The 19,151-nt window shown below is 37.3% G+C and overlaps 1 protein-coding gene across 3 annotated transcripts in view; it reads left to right on the top strand.

The window, feature by feature from the left end:
- Positions 1-19,151, top strand: part of GRHL2 (grainyhead like transcription factor 2) — a 220,899-nt gene that overhangs the window by 163,464 nt on the left and 38,284 nt on the right. For all 3 annotated transcript variants that reach the window (XM_007488168.3, XM_007488169.3, XM_007488167.3), the window contains exon 9: positions 7,666-7,824. In XM_007488168.3, the coding sequence (XP_007488230.1) occupies positions 7,666-7,824 (159 nt within the window). The remainder of the gene's footprint in view (positions 1-7,665; positions 7,825-19,151) is intronic.

The following is a 19,151-nucleotide window of genomic DNA, read 5'->3' as shown; positions in this document are numbered from 1 at the left end:
AAAATTTATTTGTTTGTTTGTTACATTAAAGTTCCTAGGTGTTGCCCTCCTTTCTTTCCCTCTTCATTTCATATATATATATATATATATATATATATATATATATATATATAATTGTCTTGCTTGTTTCTATTGATTTTTTTTTGTTTTAAATAGCAATCAATCATTTTTATGTCAGCAGGTTCTCAATATGTTGTGTTTTATTAGGAGAAAACATTTTAAGACAAAGAAATAAATTGAAATTAAATTGGATATTCAGTAGCAAATGAAGTTATTTTTGGACAGTGACCCTCATAATAATCTCAATAAAGAACATTTTATGATACAGACATTTCTTATATATTTTCTCACTCAGTTTGATTAATAACCTTGCATTTTAGGTGTATAAGCATTTTTAGTTTCTTTTTTTATTCAAAGATATTTTCTTTTCCCAATTACATATAATAACAATTTTCAATGAGTTTTCAAAATTTTTAAGATCCAAATTGTCTCCCTCCCTCATGTCGCTCCCCTGTTTCAGAGATAGTAAACAATTTGATCTGGGTTATATCCGTGTTACCATGCAAATCAAGGTAGATGAGTATTAATGCACCCATATTAGAGGTGAGGTTCCAAGAGGTTGCAACTCACTGAAAGTCACAAAGCTATAGATTCCAAGACTCAAACCCAGGTCTTCTGCCTCCTACTTCAGGTCTTTTTTCATTTGGCATTCCGTTTCCCAGGTATCCTCTAAATCATATCTATTCATGATTAAAGTCAGATGAGCTTAGTATGCTGGACTCCTCTGCCTCGCTCCTTATCTGAATTTCCATCACTTATATTGGATGGAGCCTTAAATGAAATAACCAAGTAAGAGCTCTTGGTGAATTCAGAAACCTTTCATTTTTGACAGTCTTGTATCCAGTCAATAGATAATAAAAAAGAAAATAAACTGTGAAGTTTGTTGTTTTTGTTGGTGGTGGTGATGTTTTTCCTTCCACAAAAATAAGCAAAAGACAGGATCAGTTTACAATTATGCTAATCTTTAGACCCAACACCCACTTTTCAATTCCTATACCACAGTTTATCATATAATTATTATAATTAATATATTATATTGTATATATACTATGAAATATGCTAATATGTATATTTTTCTCTCTATATACTATATTTGTATATAGTATATTATTGCTCCAAAAAGATCCATGGATGGATAGAAATGAAGGCAACATAGGAAGTTCATGGGGGTTTCAGGGATGGAATAGAGCTAGAAAACACTGTAAGATTCTTCTTTTACGTCTTCTCTATGATTTCAGTGATGGAGGAAACTTCAAGGGAGATCATTTGTGCCAGTACATGTCTATACCTGCTCTGCAACTCAAGTCTTAGAGAGTCTCCTGAGGAATCAGTGGTCACCAGGTTTTTCTTAAATTGTGTACCCCTATCAGTAAAGCATGTTGATCATGCATCTCCAGTATTTCCCAGCTCTATTCCATCCTGCTGGCTTATTTATAATTTATATAAGGCACTACTATAAAATAATTATGTATATTATAGAACTTACACAAAAAGAGAAATTTTAAAAAAGGATAAGAGAAAGATCGAATCAGAATTGATTCTAGGATTAATAGCAACCACTGGAGTTTATTGAGTAGGGCTGTAATGTTCGCAGACCTGTACTTTATGAATATCCTGGTGGCAGCTGTGTAGAGAATTGATTGGAGTGGAAAACGATGGAAGAGGAAGCCAATTGGGAGCCAGTTTAGAGGTAATGAGGACCTGAACAAAGGTTATGGGGGCATGAGTGGAGATAAGGGACAGATGCAAGAGATGAGGTAGAAACAACAAGATTTGGCAATAATCAGTCAAAAATAAACATTTATTAAGTCTGGTCTGCTATATGCCGGCCACTGTGCTGAGCTCTTGGCAACAGATGAGATACCTGGGAAAAGTAAGAATGAAGAGTTGAAGATAACACTAAGGTTTTAAACCTGCGTTACTGGATGTGTGGAGATGCTTCGTATAGAAATGGGGAAGTTAAGAAGATGGATGTGGTTGGAAAAACTAATATGATGAGATCTATGATGCACATTGGTACTTGTCTATCAGTGGCTGATTATCCTGTGTGACTCTCTGTCCCAATGGAAAGGAAGAGAGGGGAGGGAAGGGAGAGGCACTGCCCTTGAAGCACAGACTCTGCTCTCTGAGGAGCTGCCGGGCTAAAGCTATGAAGTGATCCGAGGGACAGGGTACGGGCGCCCTTTGGCCAAGGGACTTTGCCCACTCGGCTGCTAGTGTGACTGCCCTGGTTGTAGTTGAGTTATAATTGATCCTGAAGACTGGTGGAGAAAGGGAAAGCCTGAGAACATGAACAGCTGTTGAGAAGGGGCAGAAAGCCAGAGTTTTAGATGCTGGTGGGTAAAGGGGGTGTTTCCTGTGTTGGAAGCAACTCTGACTGGTTTACACAATCCTGCCGATCATGCTGTGGCAAGCAGGAAGATAGAAAGCATTTATTAAGTATTTTCTACCTGCCAGGCACTGAACTAAGCCCTTGGGAATACTAATAATACTACTAATAAAAAGAAAGACAATCAAGAAGTTTACATTCTTTTTTTTTTAACCCTTACCTTCCATCTTGGAATCAATCTGCTCATTGGTTTAAAAGCAGATGACTAGGCAGCTGACTTCCCAGAGTTACACAGCTAGGAAGTGTCTGAAGCTGGATTTGAACCCAGGACCTCCTGACTTCAGGCCTAATGCTCTATCCACTGTGCTACCTAGCTGCCCCAAATGGTTGTTTTTCTATTTACATATGTGTGTACCTTTGGAAAACACTTAACAAATTCTCGTTGACTTGACTTGTACAGGGTCACACAGCCAGTATGTGTCATGGGCAGAACTTGAAGCCAAGTCTTCTTTCTCAGGCCAGCTTTCTATCCATTAAGTCATGGCTGCCATGCAACATGATAGGATTCTAACCCAGCTCTTGCCTCTAAGACCTCTTGAGTTGTTCTTGAGGATTGTAAATCCCAGTAGTAGAAACCCTGTAATGGGTGATTTGCAAGAAGATGGATACCATCAAAACCTGGTTAGCCTGATGCTGCCTGTTCACTAAATAGCTAGGTTCTGCAGTGAAGCATTGAGCCTGGAGTGATAAAGACTTGAGTTCACATCTAGTTTCAGATACTCACTAGCTCTGTGACCCTGGGTAAGTCACTTAATCTTGTTTGCCTCAGTTTTGTCATCTGTAAAATGGTCTGGAGAGGGAAATGGCAAACCTCTCAGTATCTTTGCTAAGAAAACCCCAAATGGGGTTACAAAGAGTTGGACATGACTGAAATGATGGAATAATGACAACTTAGTTCATCATTCTTTTATGCCTTTCCCACTTTAAGTCATTGGTTCAGTGCCAAAGCAGCCAGCTAGTTGTTTCTTTCTGAAAACAAAATAAAAATGCAAATGGATCCCGCTACATGAATAGTTTCTTTATGCCTGATCTTCTGAATATCTGACTTAGTTAGGGACTAGATCGGGGTGCTCTATAACTACTCGTTGATTTGATCAGCAGGATTCCTGGATTTCTTGATTTCTGAGAAATCAGTCTGATGGTAGAAAGTAGCCTTGGGATTCCACCTGAGGTTTCAGCAGGTACACTTCATAGCTGATGACTTTGTAGATGAAATTTCTCCATCTTTTAGTTCCCATTACTTTTAACATTTACATTTATTTATCTATAACGCAGTTATAGATAAAGCTAGAGATCATTTCTTTTAGGAACACCCCTATTTGTTAAGTGCAATATAGTTGCATTTATGTTGATGTGAATATAGATCATTTCTTGGTAATCTTAGGGCACAGATCTGCAGTACCCAAACTCTGGTGCTTTTTTCCAACATCCTAATTATTGTTGAAGCCACTTCCATTTTCTTGGTCGCCGAGATTCCCAACCATCCTTGCCATAATTCAACACCTTAACCTCAGGAATAGTTTTACCTCTTCACTCATTCATCACATGAATCTAGTAGATTGCCAAATCTTGGCATTTCTACCTTTACAATGCTAGTCCTGTATACTCCCTTCTCTCAGCTCACAGAGCTACCATCCTAAATTCTGCATCTATCACGTCTTACCTGTATTATTACAATAGCCATCTTTTTTCCCTTCAAACTGTTCCCAGGTTTATTAAAAATTCTTCTCATAATCAATCACAGTAATTCAGACTTGGGCTACTATCAGCAATAGTATGCAACAGCTTTCAAAATCCTTTCCTCCATGGACTATCAAAAACACAAAATGATTGTAAACTTCAGTGAAGAATTTTCATTTTATACTCTAGATGGGGAAGAGAATAAGCACTTATAGAGTGCCTACTATGTGTCAGGCATTGTGCTTGACTGCTTTGTGCATATTATCTTATTTGATTTCATTTGGAACAAGGGTGGACATTTTTATATTTAGCATACATTGTTTAATAACTTTTCATCAGCCTACTCTGACTTTGAGGAAATGAAATGGAAATGACAAAATTCTTATTCAGAAAAGAAGATCCCCCAATTAAGAAAAAGGAAATGCTAATCTTTTGTTTGAGGTCCTCTCTGGGAAGTCATTGAACTCCAAAGTGCCTGAAAGATTGTGGTATAAAAAGAATTAATTGCAGGGTGGGAGAGCAGTGGTAAACAAAGGGAAGAAAATGAGGATAGGTCTGGAGAGGTCCACATGCTTTATTCATTCATTCATTCATTCATTCATTCATTCATTCATTTGTTTATTTATAAAAACCCTTACCTTCTTAGTATTGTTCTAAGATGGAAGAATAATGAAGGCTAGACAGTCAGAGTTAAGTGATTTGTTCAGGGTCACACAGCTAGGCAAGGTCTAAGGCCAAATCTGAACCCAGTTCCTCCTGACTCCAGAACTGGCTCTCTTTCTACTGTGCTACTTAACTGCCAATAGTAGACAGAGAAGCACAAGCTAATTTTGAGAGTTATCCACTTCTGTCCCCACCAGATGTTTGGGAGTATCAATGTTCATACCAATATGTCTGATATTGGTATATGTGGAAGGGTCATGGAATCTCTTCCTGGTGTCCAGAAGAAATGTCAAGGTCTAGAAGAGAAAAAATCTCTGTCCATTTCAGCTCAACTTCTGAGGCATCCTATCAGTGACACCTGCCCTGGCCCTTCACAATGAGGGTTCTGTCTGCTAACAACATAATTTAGACAAAAAGGAAAACAAAATTCTGAATTTTTGATAAAGAAGACTTGATAAAAAATAACAGTTCAAACTGTATCATCCCTAGAAGTACAGTTAAGCAAAATTCCCCAAATTTACTCGGCATCTTTAGCCCCTCAAGCTTTTAGTGCCTGATCTGATTTAGTATCTGCTTTCTTCAATATAGTTCCCATCTCTGAAGGCAACTAGATGGCACAATGAATAGACTGCTCAGCCTGGAGCCAAGAAGACTCTTCTTTCTGAGTTTAAATTCAGCCTCAGACACTCACTAGCTATGTGACTCTTGGCAAGTCACTTAACCCTCTTTGCCTCAGTTTCTTCATCTTGTAACTTGAGCTGGAGAAAGAAATGGCAAACCACTCCAGTATCTTTGTTAAGAAAACCCCAAATGAGGTCAAGAAGAATCAGAGACAACTGAAATGATTGAATAACATCAACAAAGTGCCATCTTTATTGGTGTCCACTTTTCCCTTTGAAAAACTTCTTTCCCTTTTTTTGCAAATAGCTTTTGGGGTTTAGGGTCTGGCTTTAGAGGGGACGCTTTGTTAGATGACTATGCCAATCTCCTATATAGTTCATCCTTAACCTTTGTTTTTTCCTTCCTTAGCATCCTTTGACCTTTCTATTGAGCATTGTGGTGATGGTGAGAGGGGCCAACAGCAAGTCACCTTGGCTCTGGGTGCAGCCATGGCTTATCTGGCAGTCATTCCCCATTTCTTCTTTATCACATGATTTCTCTAAAAGTCTCTAATCAGTTTTCCCTCCTCTAGTCTATCTGTACTTCAATTTATCTTTAATACTGCTATCACCAAGTGATTTACCTCAAGTGGGCTGGAAGAGACCTAAGAAGTCTTCTAATTAGACTCCTTCATATTACAGATGATGCTACTGATGAAGTCCAAAGAAGTAAAATAATTTTTTCACAAGTCATTTAGCCAGTAGATGGCAGAGATGAGACTTGAACCCAAGTTTTGTTTTGTTTTGTTTTTCCCTATCCACTAGGGATTGTTAAACCACAGTTATTGTTGGTGGTGTGTGTATATGTGTATGTGTGTGTGTGTGTTTTAATCTTTTGATAACTGCACTTTAATATAATTGGCTTCTTCTGTAATCATGGTCATTTTTATACATTTAAGAATCTTGTTCTGATAAAAGGATCAGGGTTAAGAACTTCTGTTTTATACCAAAATAATATTCTGAGAGTATAATTGCTTTCCTCAAGATCATACATTTGGTTACTCAGTCACCAAGCTGGGAATGGAATCCATTTATGAAAAAAATATTTATGGTTCTTTTTAAGAAAACATGACTTCTTCTTTTCCCCTCCCCTCAAAGCCCCATCAGTTTTAACTTGCTGATAGAATTGAAGCAAGTATTTTAGACTGGCTTTTTGCTATCTTATCTTTAGCTTAAAGGCCTAAGTTGGGGGAACCTTTGAGAATTTGTTGTATATCAGATGCCCTATACCTATGCTGGTGAATCTATGACATGCTTGCCAGAGGGGGCTGCTTCCTTCCTCCTCTCCATCACCACTGAGGGCATTTTTAACATCACTCACCCCTCTGCTCAGCAGTCCAATGGGAGCACTTCCTCCCTCTCCTGACTGGGGTAAGGCAGGGGGGGCTCACATGCAATTTGGGCACTCAGTCTCTAAAAGGTTCACCATCACTGCTCTAGCATGCTGAGTAGACCAATGATTTTGGAGCCAGGAGACACATGGATTTTGAACCATGGCTCAGATTATGACCATGGACATGTATCAGTCACAGTCTCATCTGTAAAATGGATAAAATAATACTTAAAATATCTGGCTTACATAGAAGTGTGTGCCTGGCACATAGTTGGTGCTTAACCATTATCTCTATGTAAACTATGTCAAAGCCAGCCATTATTATTTTATAATCAAATTAAATAAGTTAGAATGCCAGCATATTCAGAGAATCATAGATTAAGAGCAGGGGTTCTTGATTTTTTAAAAATTTGTCATAAACCTCTTTGGAAATCGGGTGAAGCCCATCAACTTCTTCTCTATATAGTATTTTTAAATAATTGAAGGAAATACTAAAAAGTTAGTGAGAATAAAGGTATAGGTTTTTTTTAATTTTTTGATTCAAGTTCAGAAATCCCTTAAAATCTAAGTATAGATCCCTTGTGGGAGTGGTCTGAGGACTCCATGTTAAGAACAGATTTAGAGTTAGAAGGGATCTTAGAGGTTGAGTCCAACCCCCTCCTTTTACAGTTAAGGAAACTGAGGCAAAGAGGGGCTTAGCGCCTTACTGAAGATCACAGCTCTTAGTATGTGAGGTGGGGCTTTGAACCCAGGTCTTCCTGACAGGACCTTATTCACTATGACATGTTTTGAGTTTGAGTTGAATGTTTTGTATTTTGATGGTAACTTGTGCTCTTATTGTGCATTTTCTCTCTTTTTCTCTTCTTCTTTCTCTCCATCAGATTTTCATCACTGTGAATTGCTTAAGTACAGATTTCTCCTCCCAAAAAGGGGTGAAAGGGCTTCCTTTGATGATTCAGATTGACACGTACAGTTACAACAACCGAAGCAATAAACCCATTCACAGAGCTTACTGCCAGATCAAGGTCTTCTGTGACAAGGTAAGTGAAGATAACAATCCAACAGGGGAAATCTTTTTGAATAAATAATACTCATGATGCATTTTCTGCTCCCCCACCCAGCCCCTGAGAGGTTGATGTCAAAGTCATCATCCAGTCATCCTCTGAAAAGTCTCTCCTTGCTTTACAAAATGTCAAGACTTTGTAAGACACATGACCTTCACCAATCAACCATTTTCTTGGTCAGTCATTTCTGTAGCTCTTTTAATGACTGGCTACCAAACTGATTCAGCCATACAACTACAGAATTTAGGGGCTGGAAGGGTCCTTAAAGGCCACCTAGTCTAACTTGTCTGTACTTGAACTTCTGCCTCATATCTGATGAGTGGTTATCGCGCCTTTGCATAGAAGTTTCTAAATCTGGAGACCTGACTCCCTCCGGAAGCAGCTCATACCACTTATGTGTGGCTCTAATTACTAGAAAAGGAGGCAGAGGCAGCTAGGCAGCACAGTAGATCCAGGCCAGGAGGTGGGAGGAAAATATCCAAGACAGACAGTAAGGGCTTTAAAAAATTGTGATTAGATAATATAATTATAACTCATTCAATGTTAATTAGTTTCTTATAGAATATAGTAGGACCTTTTTTACATGCACGCGACACATATAAATTCAGGTATATGTGATTAGAAATTGAAAAAATTAGGGCAGAAAAATATGTAAAAATTTTTTTTTAAATTACATTCTAAATCTGTGCCATTTTCCCAAATGGCATAAAATCTGGCAGCAGTTCACCCAATCACTCTGGAAGCGTTTGTGTGAGTTATTACATTGTTTTGCACCAAATATTCGCTCCCACATCAGTCTTTGGAGTTCTTGCATGGAACAAATAAGTCATGGCCCCATAAAAGCGTGCTTCCCTTTGTTTTATTAATATTATTTAGTTATTAATAATGACCCCAAAGTACAAGAATGGTGATGCTGGTTACTCTGATAAGCCTAAAAATGTCACAAAGTGCCTAGGTAGGTTTGTATAAGACAACATTATTTTAAAAAGTGGGCTTACTATGATGCAAGCTTTTTAATTTATGCTAAGGGTCTTGCATATAATGAGGTCTTCCTGTACAGAACAACAACTAGACAGACAGATAAATTATTTTTCTCTGGGATCCATCATATTTACATTTATAGGAGAAGCATATTTTAGATCCAAAGTCTTCACAAAAGGAAACAGAGCTCTTCTGTTGCTAACCTGTTGTTACTCAGAGGGAGCAGCATTTGTGTCTGGACCCATTTTAACCAGCTTCCTCCTTGTCATTGTGACCTCACTGATTTAGGCTATTCATTAGAGTGTTCTAGCCAGTAGGAGATGCTAATGGAGGAAGAAGAAAGTTGATCTCTCAAACATCTCTCACGTGGTACTTTAAATTTCCTTTTCACATTAAAGATGCATGCAATCTTAAACTTTAGTGCATGTAGAATTCCGTTAGAAGTCAATTAGCAAAAGTAACTTACAGAAAATCAGGGCTAGTTTAGCAAAGGACCTTTCAGGCAATCACAAGGAAGATTTTATTCATTCAACGAGAGGCTTCCTTCAAATATATTCATGCCTGTTTTTTGAAGCAGTAAAGGACTCTCTTCCACACCTCATGAAGGAAATGTACAAATGAGATCCTGGTGCTGGTAGGAGCTGACAGGGAGGTTGTTATGGAGTCAGTGACCCAGAAGTCATGGTTCAGGCCTTCAGACATAGATGATAAAGAAGACATTGTTTAGGGAAGGAAAGCCCCTTGCCAAAGGGCTTCAAGCTCATTTGGTTCCATAGTTAAATGTGCAGAATGAGATCCGTATTCCGTTTCCCAAAAACATACCCTTCAATTACTTGGATAAGAAAGAGGAGGAGAATTAAAAAAAAATCTATCTCATATTTTCCCCCCTTTTTGGAAACTTTATATTTTAAATTGTATTTTTATTCTGAATTTAATGAATGTGCAAAATTATACAAAGTCAAGCAGAAAAGGAGAATTAAGAGGATTATAAGTGAAAATGCAAATCTTTTATGTACAGTTTGCTTCATTAAAAATGTAATAAATTTAATGTTACTTTCAAATCTGTCTTGGTTATCTATTTTTCTTTCAGAACTTCATTTCTCTTCTGTGAATTAAAAATTCATCAATGATCCTTCTTTACTTGTTTATATTCAGGGGAGGGAGACAACATTATTAGTTTTTTTTAAGAAAGAAAATTTTGAGTTCTCTCTGTCCATCAGTACCCATTTAGTTTGCATTACATTCAACATTGAATCTATATCCAAAGGCCAGTGAATTACTGATGCTTCTAGTGATACCTTTAAGTTATAAGTAAAGATGAACTTGTTAAGGGTGGGAACTATTTTTTAGAAATTCATTTTAGGTGGATTGCTGCAAATGGTTTAAACTAAAAGGTCTCAACATTTAAAGATGCCCATTTGGAAGTTCCCATTTCATTTGCCACATTCCTGAACTAGTTTGAATACCTTAGGTATTACTTAACATAACTTAAATTTGCATAGTGCATTTCCATGAAGCTTTTAAAAGGAAAAGAGAACTAGACTGGTCAAGGGCTAGTCCCAGTCCCCCTTTTAAATCACTAAGATTCATACCATCACCATATCTGAGCTAGAATAAATCACTTAAGATGGCTAATTATGGTTGTGATTTAAAGGTTTTTTTAAATACTTCTTATTTGTCAGGTATTTTGTAGCTAAAGACAGAGAGAAATAAAGTAATATTACTAAACAATGCTAAAAACCATAATTGTTCCAAGGATGAGCTTTATGGAGAAGTAGTTTCATCAAAGAGTTCTCCATGTAATAACACAGGGCATGAGAATCTGCAAGTGCCCCTGAGCAGTTTGAGAGATACAGAAATGTAAGGATAATTGGTATAAGGCATGCCTTCAGGAGCATATTTATAAGCTTGAATATATTTATTTAATTATCTATCCATGTGTTGAGTGACAACAATGATATAGTGGAGAGAGACCAACCTTGGAGTCAGGAAGTCTTGAGACCTCTGACAGACTAGCTGTGTTTCCATTGAAAAGTTCCTTATCTTTTTCAGTACTGCCTAGGCAACTCTATGAATTTATAAATGACCAGTTAGTAATGCTGATCTGAATAATACTGTAAAACCTCTCTGTCAATAGTTTTTCCAGGCACTGTGCCTACCATATCTAATCTCTTAACTCTATTTCTCACTTCTACTTCATATTCATAAGGAATATTATTTAGGTAATACCTATACAGTTTGATGATTTTTCCTACTCTCTTCAATTTAAGTCTAAATTTCAAAATAAGAAGCTCATGATCTGAGCCACAATCAAATCCAGGTCTTGTTTTAACTGACTGTATAGACCTTTCCCACATTTGGCTGCAAAGCATATAATCATCTGATCTGGGTATTTACCATTTGATACGTCCATGTGTAGCATTGCCTTTTGGGTCACTGAAAAAGAGCTATGACCAGCACGTTATCATGACAAAACTCTTTTACTTTCTCCCCTAGAGATTAAATCAGTCACTAGTTAAAGAAAGTGATTCAAAATATTCACTAGAAGGTCAAATACTAAAGCTGAAGCTTCAATACTTTGGCCAGATAGTGAGAAGGACTCATTGGAAAAGATCCTGAATGTAAGGAAAAAATGAAGGCCAAAGGAGAAAGGAACAGTTGAAATTGAAATGGAAGCAATATCATGGAAGCAATGAACATGAGCTTGGACAGACTGAGAGATAGTGGAAAATAGAAGGGCCTGGCATGCTGTGGTCCAAGAGTCTCCTCTCCTCTCCTCTCCTCTCCTCTCCTCTCCTCTCCTCTCCTCTCCTCTCCTCTCCTCTCCTCTCCTCTCCTCTCCTCTCCTCTCCTCTCCTCTCCTCTCCTCTCCTCTTCTCTCCTCTCCTCTCCTCTCCTCTCCTCTCCTCTCCTCTCCTCTCCTCTTCTCTCCTCTCCTCTCCTCTCCTCTCCTTTCCTCTCCTCTCCTTTCCTCTCTTCTTCTCTTCTTTCTCTCTCCCTTTCCCTCTCCCTCCCTCTCTGCCAGACTTATGATTTTATTGGTTATAGAAAACCCCTTTTAGAATCTCTTCCCTCTATGTAGATTAACAGCTTCTTTGTAATTTACAGAATTACCTGGATGACTGGGAGCTTAAATTACTTGCCCTTGGTCATACAGTGACTACTATATACCAGAGGTAGTACTTGGTGTTTTTATTCCCTATTTCTTGCTTCATATATATTCAGGGTTGCACATGTGCTTACAAATATAGTCTGAAATAATCAGCAAAAAGTCAGAACTGTTGCTAGATCAGATGTGGAGTGTAAGGGCTAGTCAGGGTTGCTTTAGGGTTATTTGTTGCTCCTGCTGTTTTAGCATTGGAAAAGATTACATTTCCAAGAGTAGTTACCTTTGTTTCTCTATTTCAGAGTACTATACTTGGTACATAATAAGTGTGCTTGTAGATAGATAGATTGGACTTAGTAGATGAACTGGGTCCCAGTAAAAGCACTACAATAATAATCAGAGCCCATATTCAGTTTGTGTCTCTAGAGATGCTTATTGTCACTTTATTAATTAATGAGTTAACAAGGAAGATATTGTAGTATAATATTTTGCCACCAAGTGGCACCATACTGAAGCCACTAGCCAAGTGGTTTCTTCATCTCTTCAGTCAACAAGCATTTACTAAGCATTTGCTTTGTGCCAGTAACTGTGCTGAGTATGTGGGGGTGGTTGTGGTAGAGGGGGATGAGAAGAGTGAAGAGTTGCAGGTGGTAATCTAGATTTTGAGTCTAGGTGACTAGAAAGATGGCAGGACCCTCAAGAGTGACAGGAAAGTTAGGAAGAGGAGAGAATTTGGGGAAATGAATTCAGTTTTAGATTTGTTGAGTTTAGGATGTCTAAAGAACATTCCATTTAAGATGTCCAGTATATTTTTTTTAATATAAAGGAGGTCAGGAAAGAGGATTGTTGCTGTTTGGTTGTTTCATTTGTGTCTGATTCTTTGAGATCCCATTTGGGGTTTTCTTAGCAGAGATACTGGAATGATTTTTGCCATTTCCTTCTCCAGCTCATTTTACAGATGAGAAACAGAGGCAAATAACATTAAATGACTTGCCTGGAGTCAAATAGCTACTGAGTGTCTTAGGCTAGATTTGAACTCAGATCTTCCTGACTCCAAGCTTAGTGTTCTATCCCCTTTGCTATTAGCTACCCCAGGAGAGAGGTTAGGGCTGGAAAAATAGATCTCAAAATCATCAATGTAGAGATGATAAATGAATTCTTAGGAGCTGGTGAGATCACCAAGTGAAACTTTATAGTGGGAGAAGAGAAGAGACATCTATCATTTGTGGAAGTGATATGGACAAGAATTCATCAAAGGAGTCTGAGAATGAGTGGTCAGACAAAGTAGGAGGTAAAACCAAGAACATTGGCATGAAAACCTAAGGAGAAAAGGATACTCAGTAGTGTAGGTGGCTGCAGGGAGGTCAAGAAGGATGAGAACTGAGGAAAGACTATTAGACTTGACAATTTAGAAGTTACTGGTAATTTTGGAAAGAGTAGTTTCGGATGAATGGTGAGTTTGGAAGTCAGAGAATTAAAAAGAGAGAGGCAAGAAAGGAGAGGCATCTATTGTAGATAGTCTTTTCAGGAGTTTAACCACACAAGAGAGATTGTGGGGTGAGAGTTAGTGGTGATGGTTAGATAAAATGAAGAGGTTTTTGAGGATGAAGGAGATGTGGGGGCATTTGTAGGCAGTAAGGAAGAAGTCAGTATCAAGGGAGAGTCCACTGCTTACTAGAGTATGTTTGGTGGATACATACTAGCATACTTCCTCCTCATAGTAGCAGGTGCTGATCCTTATTCAGTATTGATTTTATGGGTTTAAGAACAAAATGGTGCTCCAAATTATTTGGAATTTATAGGAAAGTTTCTTTCCTATGCTTGGGAAATGACTGTCAATCAGACTGACTATCTTTACATAGACAATCCACATCATCAATATGGTTTATTAAAACATAATAAAGTAAATTTTCCAACCAAGTGTCAAGTACTCTCCTTACATAGAACACTTTACCCAGTTGTTCCTCTCAAAACTCCTAGCTTTTGAATCATGGGAAAGATTAGGGTAAAGGATAGTGTATTTAGAACCTGTTGGAATGAATTTCTGCCAATAGCAGAGAAGTGAGGGAATCGCTAGAGGGTAGGAATTGGTTTCCTGACCTCATCTTACCAGATTTTGCAGTTACCTATCCAGTCTCATTTTGTCTCTTTGCTGGTGGTCTATCTCACCATCATTATGCTTCGGACTCATTCCCACCGCAGGTTTTCTACCTGATCTACTACAGCTTTCCAGGATCTGCCCCATCTCAGGAAATGGAGTCTCAATTGCAGTGATGGTATTTGCAGCACCAGCAAGCAGCCAGCTTTAGTCTTCATTCCTGCTTTTTAATTTCTGGTCACCTTGGCAGAAAATAGTTGAGTGCAAAGCTCTTTCAAGGGTATAGGAAGAGGAAACAGGGAAGCGTTTGCCTTCACACAGTAACACCTACTCCTGCGTGTCTCAATAATGGACTTTCTCTTGTCAGAAATTTCATAGGTGCATTATCCCTGGCTGGGGTGAATAGTCAGTACAGAACCAGAAATATATATTCTTGCTCAGAGAACTCTCATCCAGAAATGGTGCTTTAAATAACTAAATCATTTCTTCTCATTCACTTGTACATGTTAAGAGGGAAATCTATTAAAGAATATGAGACCACCCCTGGAAGAAATATGAAAGAATTAATATCCCCAGAATTCATATTATATTATGCAACAAATCCCAAAAATGTTGTCTAAAAAATCCATTTTTCCTCTTCTTCTTATCATGAGCTATAACATGGAATTATAGGTAGCCATCATAATTTTGAAGCCCAAGAGCAAAGAGAGATCCTGGAAAAAACTCCCCAAAAGAGCAAATGATCTTTTTTTTTATTGCTTGTTGTGTAGGAAAATACATTTGGAGTTCCAACCTGGGAGGCCATTGCCATGGAATAAGGAGATTTCCCCAACTCCAAGTCAATTAAGACCTATGTAACGATTTCTTTATTCGACTGAGAGGCAGTGGGCTTTTATCCTAGTGTTTGTGTTTAAGTGACTCCTTAAGCTCAAAAGTCTAAAAAAGAAAGTCCATTTATAGTCATTTTTCAGCAACAGCAGCAAAGTCAGCATGCTTTCCCCCTTCTATTTTAAAGCTGCTTGTTTTCTACTTTCAGCAGCATCTCAGGCAAATTGAATTTTCCCCTGGCTTTCAGAACTTCATTTGGATTTCTTACTAACAAGCAGGTGTCCATAATGAGGCTCTTGTATATCAAGCTTCTCTTTCATCTTACACATTTGAAACTGTTTCTTAAAGCAAATATGTCTTCAGAACTAAAAGAACTTATTTTAATCAATTTCTTAGTCACCCAGGGATAGAGGGTTCTAGAGGGTTTTTATTACAGTAATCAGCAGGTGTATACTGTAGAAATGTTGAGAAATTTTCTCAAAACAAACCCAGGCAAATGGAATACTCATTTAACAGGCAACCAAGAAAGCTCTTACCTCTCAAGAGGTGATAAAAGGCATCATGGCATAAAGCATTCCCACCTTTCAGAGTGAACATTGGAGCAGGAGGGTTATTTTCAGATAAATGTATTTGGTATTTATAGTAAATTGTACTCACATGAAGGAGACATGTACTTCTTTTTTTTAAGTGCAATTGAAAAAATCTCTTAAAGTGGCTTCATCTCACAATTTAGGTCTGTATGTGATTCTATAGAGAAAATGAATTTTTGAAGTGAGCCAATCCAATATCCCTTTGCGTTATCTTGTCCTGAATTTAATGTCTTTCCTTTCTGAATCATGAGAATTCAGAAGCTTCAAACTGAGCAGAAAAGAGAACTAAAGTGAAATCTATCAAAAAGGATGTTTGGGTAACATCAGGGATGATTGCTCAGATTGATTAATATCCACTGGTGTTGGGCGATGGGGAATGGGGAATTCTCTATATAGATCAAGATTTCAAACCCTTTGCAATGTGCAGGGAATTTTATTTAAAAAGTTTTGTAGAGTTTTGTTTATATTTTGAAGAGGGGCACAGGGTTCAAGGTTCCAAATGAAAGAACTCCTTTGGAGAACTCACAACTCTCTTTCCAACTCCCTTGTCTATATTCATATCCCAATTACTCCAATTTAGGTTCTCAATTGGACTTTGTCAAAAGCCTCCCATATAGATTCCTGTATTCAGACTTGTTCTTCTCAAATCTATCCTCCGCATAGTTGCCAGACTGATATCATCAGTCCTTCACTCCAGAAACTTCAGGGATTCCTGTTGCTACTAGAAATTCTTCTGTCATTTATAGTCCTTTACAATATGACGCTAGCCTATATTTCTAGCCTGAATATACTTCATTTCTCCTCATATACTCTGTTTTTCCAGCCACCTTAATTTACTTGTGTTCTCTCCCAATCCATTCCTTTGCATATACTATCTGCCATGCCTGAAATACCCTCCCTTCTCCTATCTTTCAAGTCTCAGCTCAAAGTCAGCCTCCTTCCAGAGACCTTTCTTGATTTTCCCAGTTGTCCCCCTTCTCACTTCTCTCCTCTAAATTTCCTTTAAAAAATGTATACGAGTTTATCTGTTTATGTGCCCTCCTTGTAATCTCCTTGAGAACAAGTATCTTCATTTTTGTCTTTGAATCCATAGTAGCTAGCTCAAAGACTGACACAGACTAAGTACTTTATAAACACTTTTAAAATTGATTTGAATTTATTAAAGAAGGGGGGGGGAGATAACCTATACCATTTATTCTTAAATGACCAAGACAGATGGATTTCATGCTTCCTTTTTCCAGTTATAATCCATAACAAGACTTTGCTCACAAATGAAAAAGACTCATTATTTCATTTATGGTCCAGGATGTGATTTAGGCCAATAGAAAAATAAAGATGAAGATTTTGATGGAAGATGAGAGTTGTCTGGTACATCAAACACATCAGCATTAGTTTTCCCATAGATTGAGCAAATAAATAATCTTGATTATTTCCTGCCATTGCTTATGTTTGAAATGTACTTGAGTACAGTAATATTTATGCATTTAACAACTTGGGTTTTCTTTTTCTTTAAATTCTCTAACTTCCTAGTCCCATAAGAAAACTCTGAAAGAGTAGAGATGACTTAATTTTCTGTTGCTATTTTCAGCATAGAAATGGTGGAAAGTATTTTTGGGGAATACTCATCTGAATTGATATTGCTGTCTCTCTTATATCTGTCTCTATGTGAATTTCCACAAAGACTTTCCAGTGTCAATGACAAGTTTACATTTTCAAGGACTTTACTGACATTTTTAGTATACAACAGCTCCTTTTGACCGTAAAGAAGTCGTGTGAATTGATAATAATGTTTATTTTCTTTTATAGTATCAAACATTTACAAGTGTCATAATTTTTCTAATTTTACCCATACTTCAAGCCTCCAGCTCATCCCCATTCCTTCAGGCCATTTCCGCCTAACTATTCTTCCCCTTACTTCTCTTTCCCTCCTTGTTACTCCCTTAGACTCAGATTCATATTATAAACATCTTTAATTTGTAGTCTCCTTATCTGTAAAATGAAGTTGATAATAAATAATTAGATTGACAATATCTAAGCCAGAGCTTAATGTATAGAGCTTTGGATCTGGGAGCTAGTGCATACATTTAGAAACAAGATGCCTTTTTCCCCCAGTTTCAAGGAGAGAAGAAAAAGGAAGGTGTCTTTGGTTTACATTTCAAAAGAGTAAAAGCTCCTTGAGACCAGAGACTCTGTCCATTTTTATCTTTGCAACTCTAACAACTTATAAAAAGTAGCCTATGAGTATTTATTGAATGGATTAAATGATCACAACCCAAATTCGTTTTTATACAGGGCTTTTAAGCACTTATAAGGCTTGTCTTAAAGAGTCGTCTTAAAAGATATCTAGAAAGAATGGAAAGACAGGGATGTTGGGGGAAGACTATACATATGCCTAGACTATTTTTTGCCTTCTGGTTGCTCAATCAATGAGCTCCCCTCAAGTGAGCAAAAGCAGGCTCAAGAACAAGCTACCCACATTGATTGGCTCTTTCTGGAAAGAAATATTTTTTCTTTCCAAATTGCCATGATAATAAAAACCCAAACACATTCGAGGAGAAAGAATTGTCACAATTATGTAGATTAATCATCAAAAATTCTAGATGTCACAATGATATTGTGAGGTAGAGTGGTAACCCACTCCATAGTACTTATTTCCTTCAGGGCTTTTATAGTTCTACAAGTCTATGATTCTCTGTATTGTCTCATTTATTTATTCAAGAAGCCACATGACACAGTGGATAGAGAGCTGGCTTTTGTGTCAGAAAGACCTGGTTCATCAAACTTACCTTTGATATATATTAGCTGTATGATCATAGATAAGCCACTCGACCTCTAAAGACTACAAGTTACATACAGGCTGTTGGAATGTATCAAAAGATAGAGTTTTTATATTAGGAGTTTCCTAATATATGTGATGCAGTGATGCAGTGATGCAGTGATGCAGACAAAGATCCAGATGTGGGTATATGTATATATATGTGTGTGTGCATAAATATATAAATAAAATATCTGTAGGAATTCCCTGTAAGAAAAATCCCTCCAAAGAGAAAGATTTGGAGTTCAGGTATGGTGATTCTACTGTCATTGATGTAGATAATTGTTTATTATAGATGCTTATCAAATGGTTTCCATTTTGCATCTATTTATTGTCTTGCCAGTTTTATTTTTAAATATTCACTGGATGGTCTGGCTTAATCTACTAGTTTTCTCATCAAGATTATCAACTACTGATTGCTGTTTTATTAGATTATGCTGCTAATAATCCTTCTGTCAAATTTTACAAATAAGTTTATATTCTACATCCCCCTAGCTTCCATGTCTCTTTGGTTGTCAAAGATATTTTCTGGCTGAGATAGGTTCAGGATTCTTTTGGGCTCCTTATTGTGTCAATTGTTTTATAGTAAAAGTCAATAGGAAACGATCAGCATCCACACCAATGTGTGCTCTTTTATCCATTGACATTTTCCATACTAAAAACATTTAAATATGGCATATTCAAGCTGTTTTAATTACATTAGTTATATCTTATCTTTTTTTCTTCTATTTTCATATTGATTTTGGTCTTTTCTCTCTAATAAATGAACGATCTGAGTAGATACAGGCAGCTGATTCCAGAATAATTCCACATCAGTAAACCATTCATTTCCTATCTGTTTAGATATAGCATAAATATATTTTGGGGTTTATCATATCTAGTCCC

The sequence above is a fragment of the Monodelphis domestica genome, chromosome 3 (genome assembly GCF_027887165.1).
Source record: "Monodelphis domestica isolate mMonDom1 chromosome 3, mMonDom1.pri, whole genome shotgun sequence".
In the NCBI taxonomy this organism is placed as follows: Eukaryota; Metazoa; Chordata; class Mammalia; order Didelphimorphia; family Didelphidae; genus Monodelphis; species Monodelphis domestica.
The sequence above is the reverse complement of the archived record's forward strand: the minus strand, read 5'-3'. Positions and strand labels throughout refer to the sequence as shown.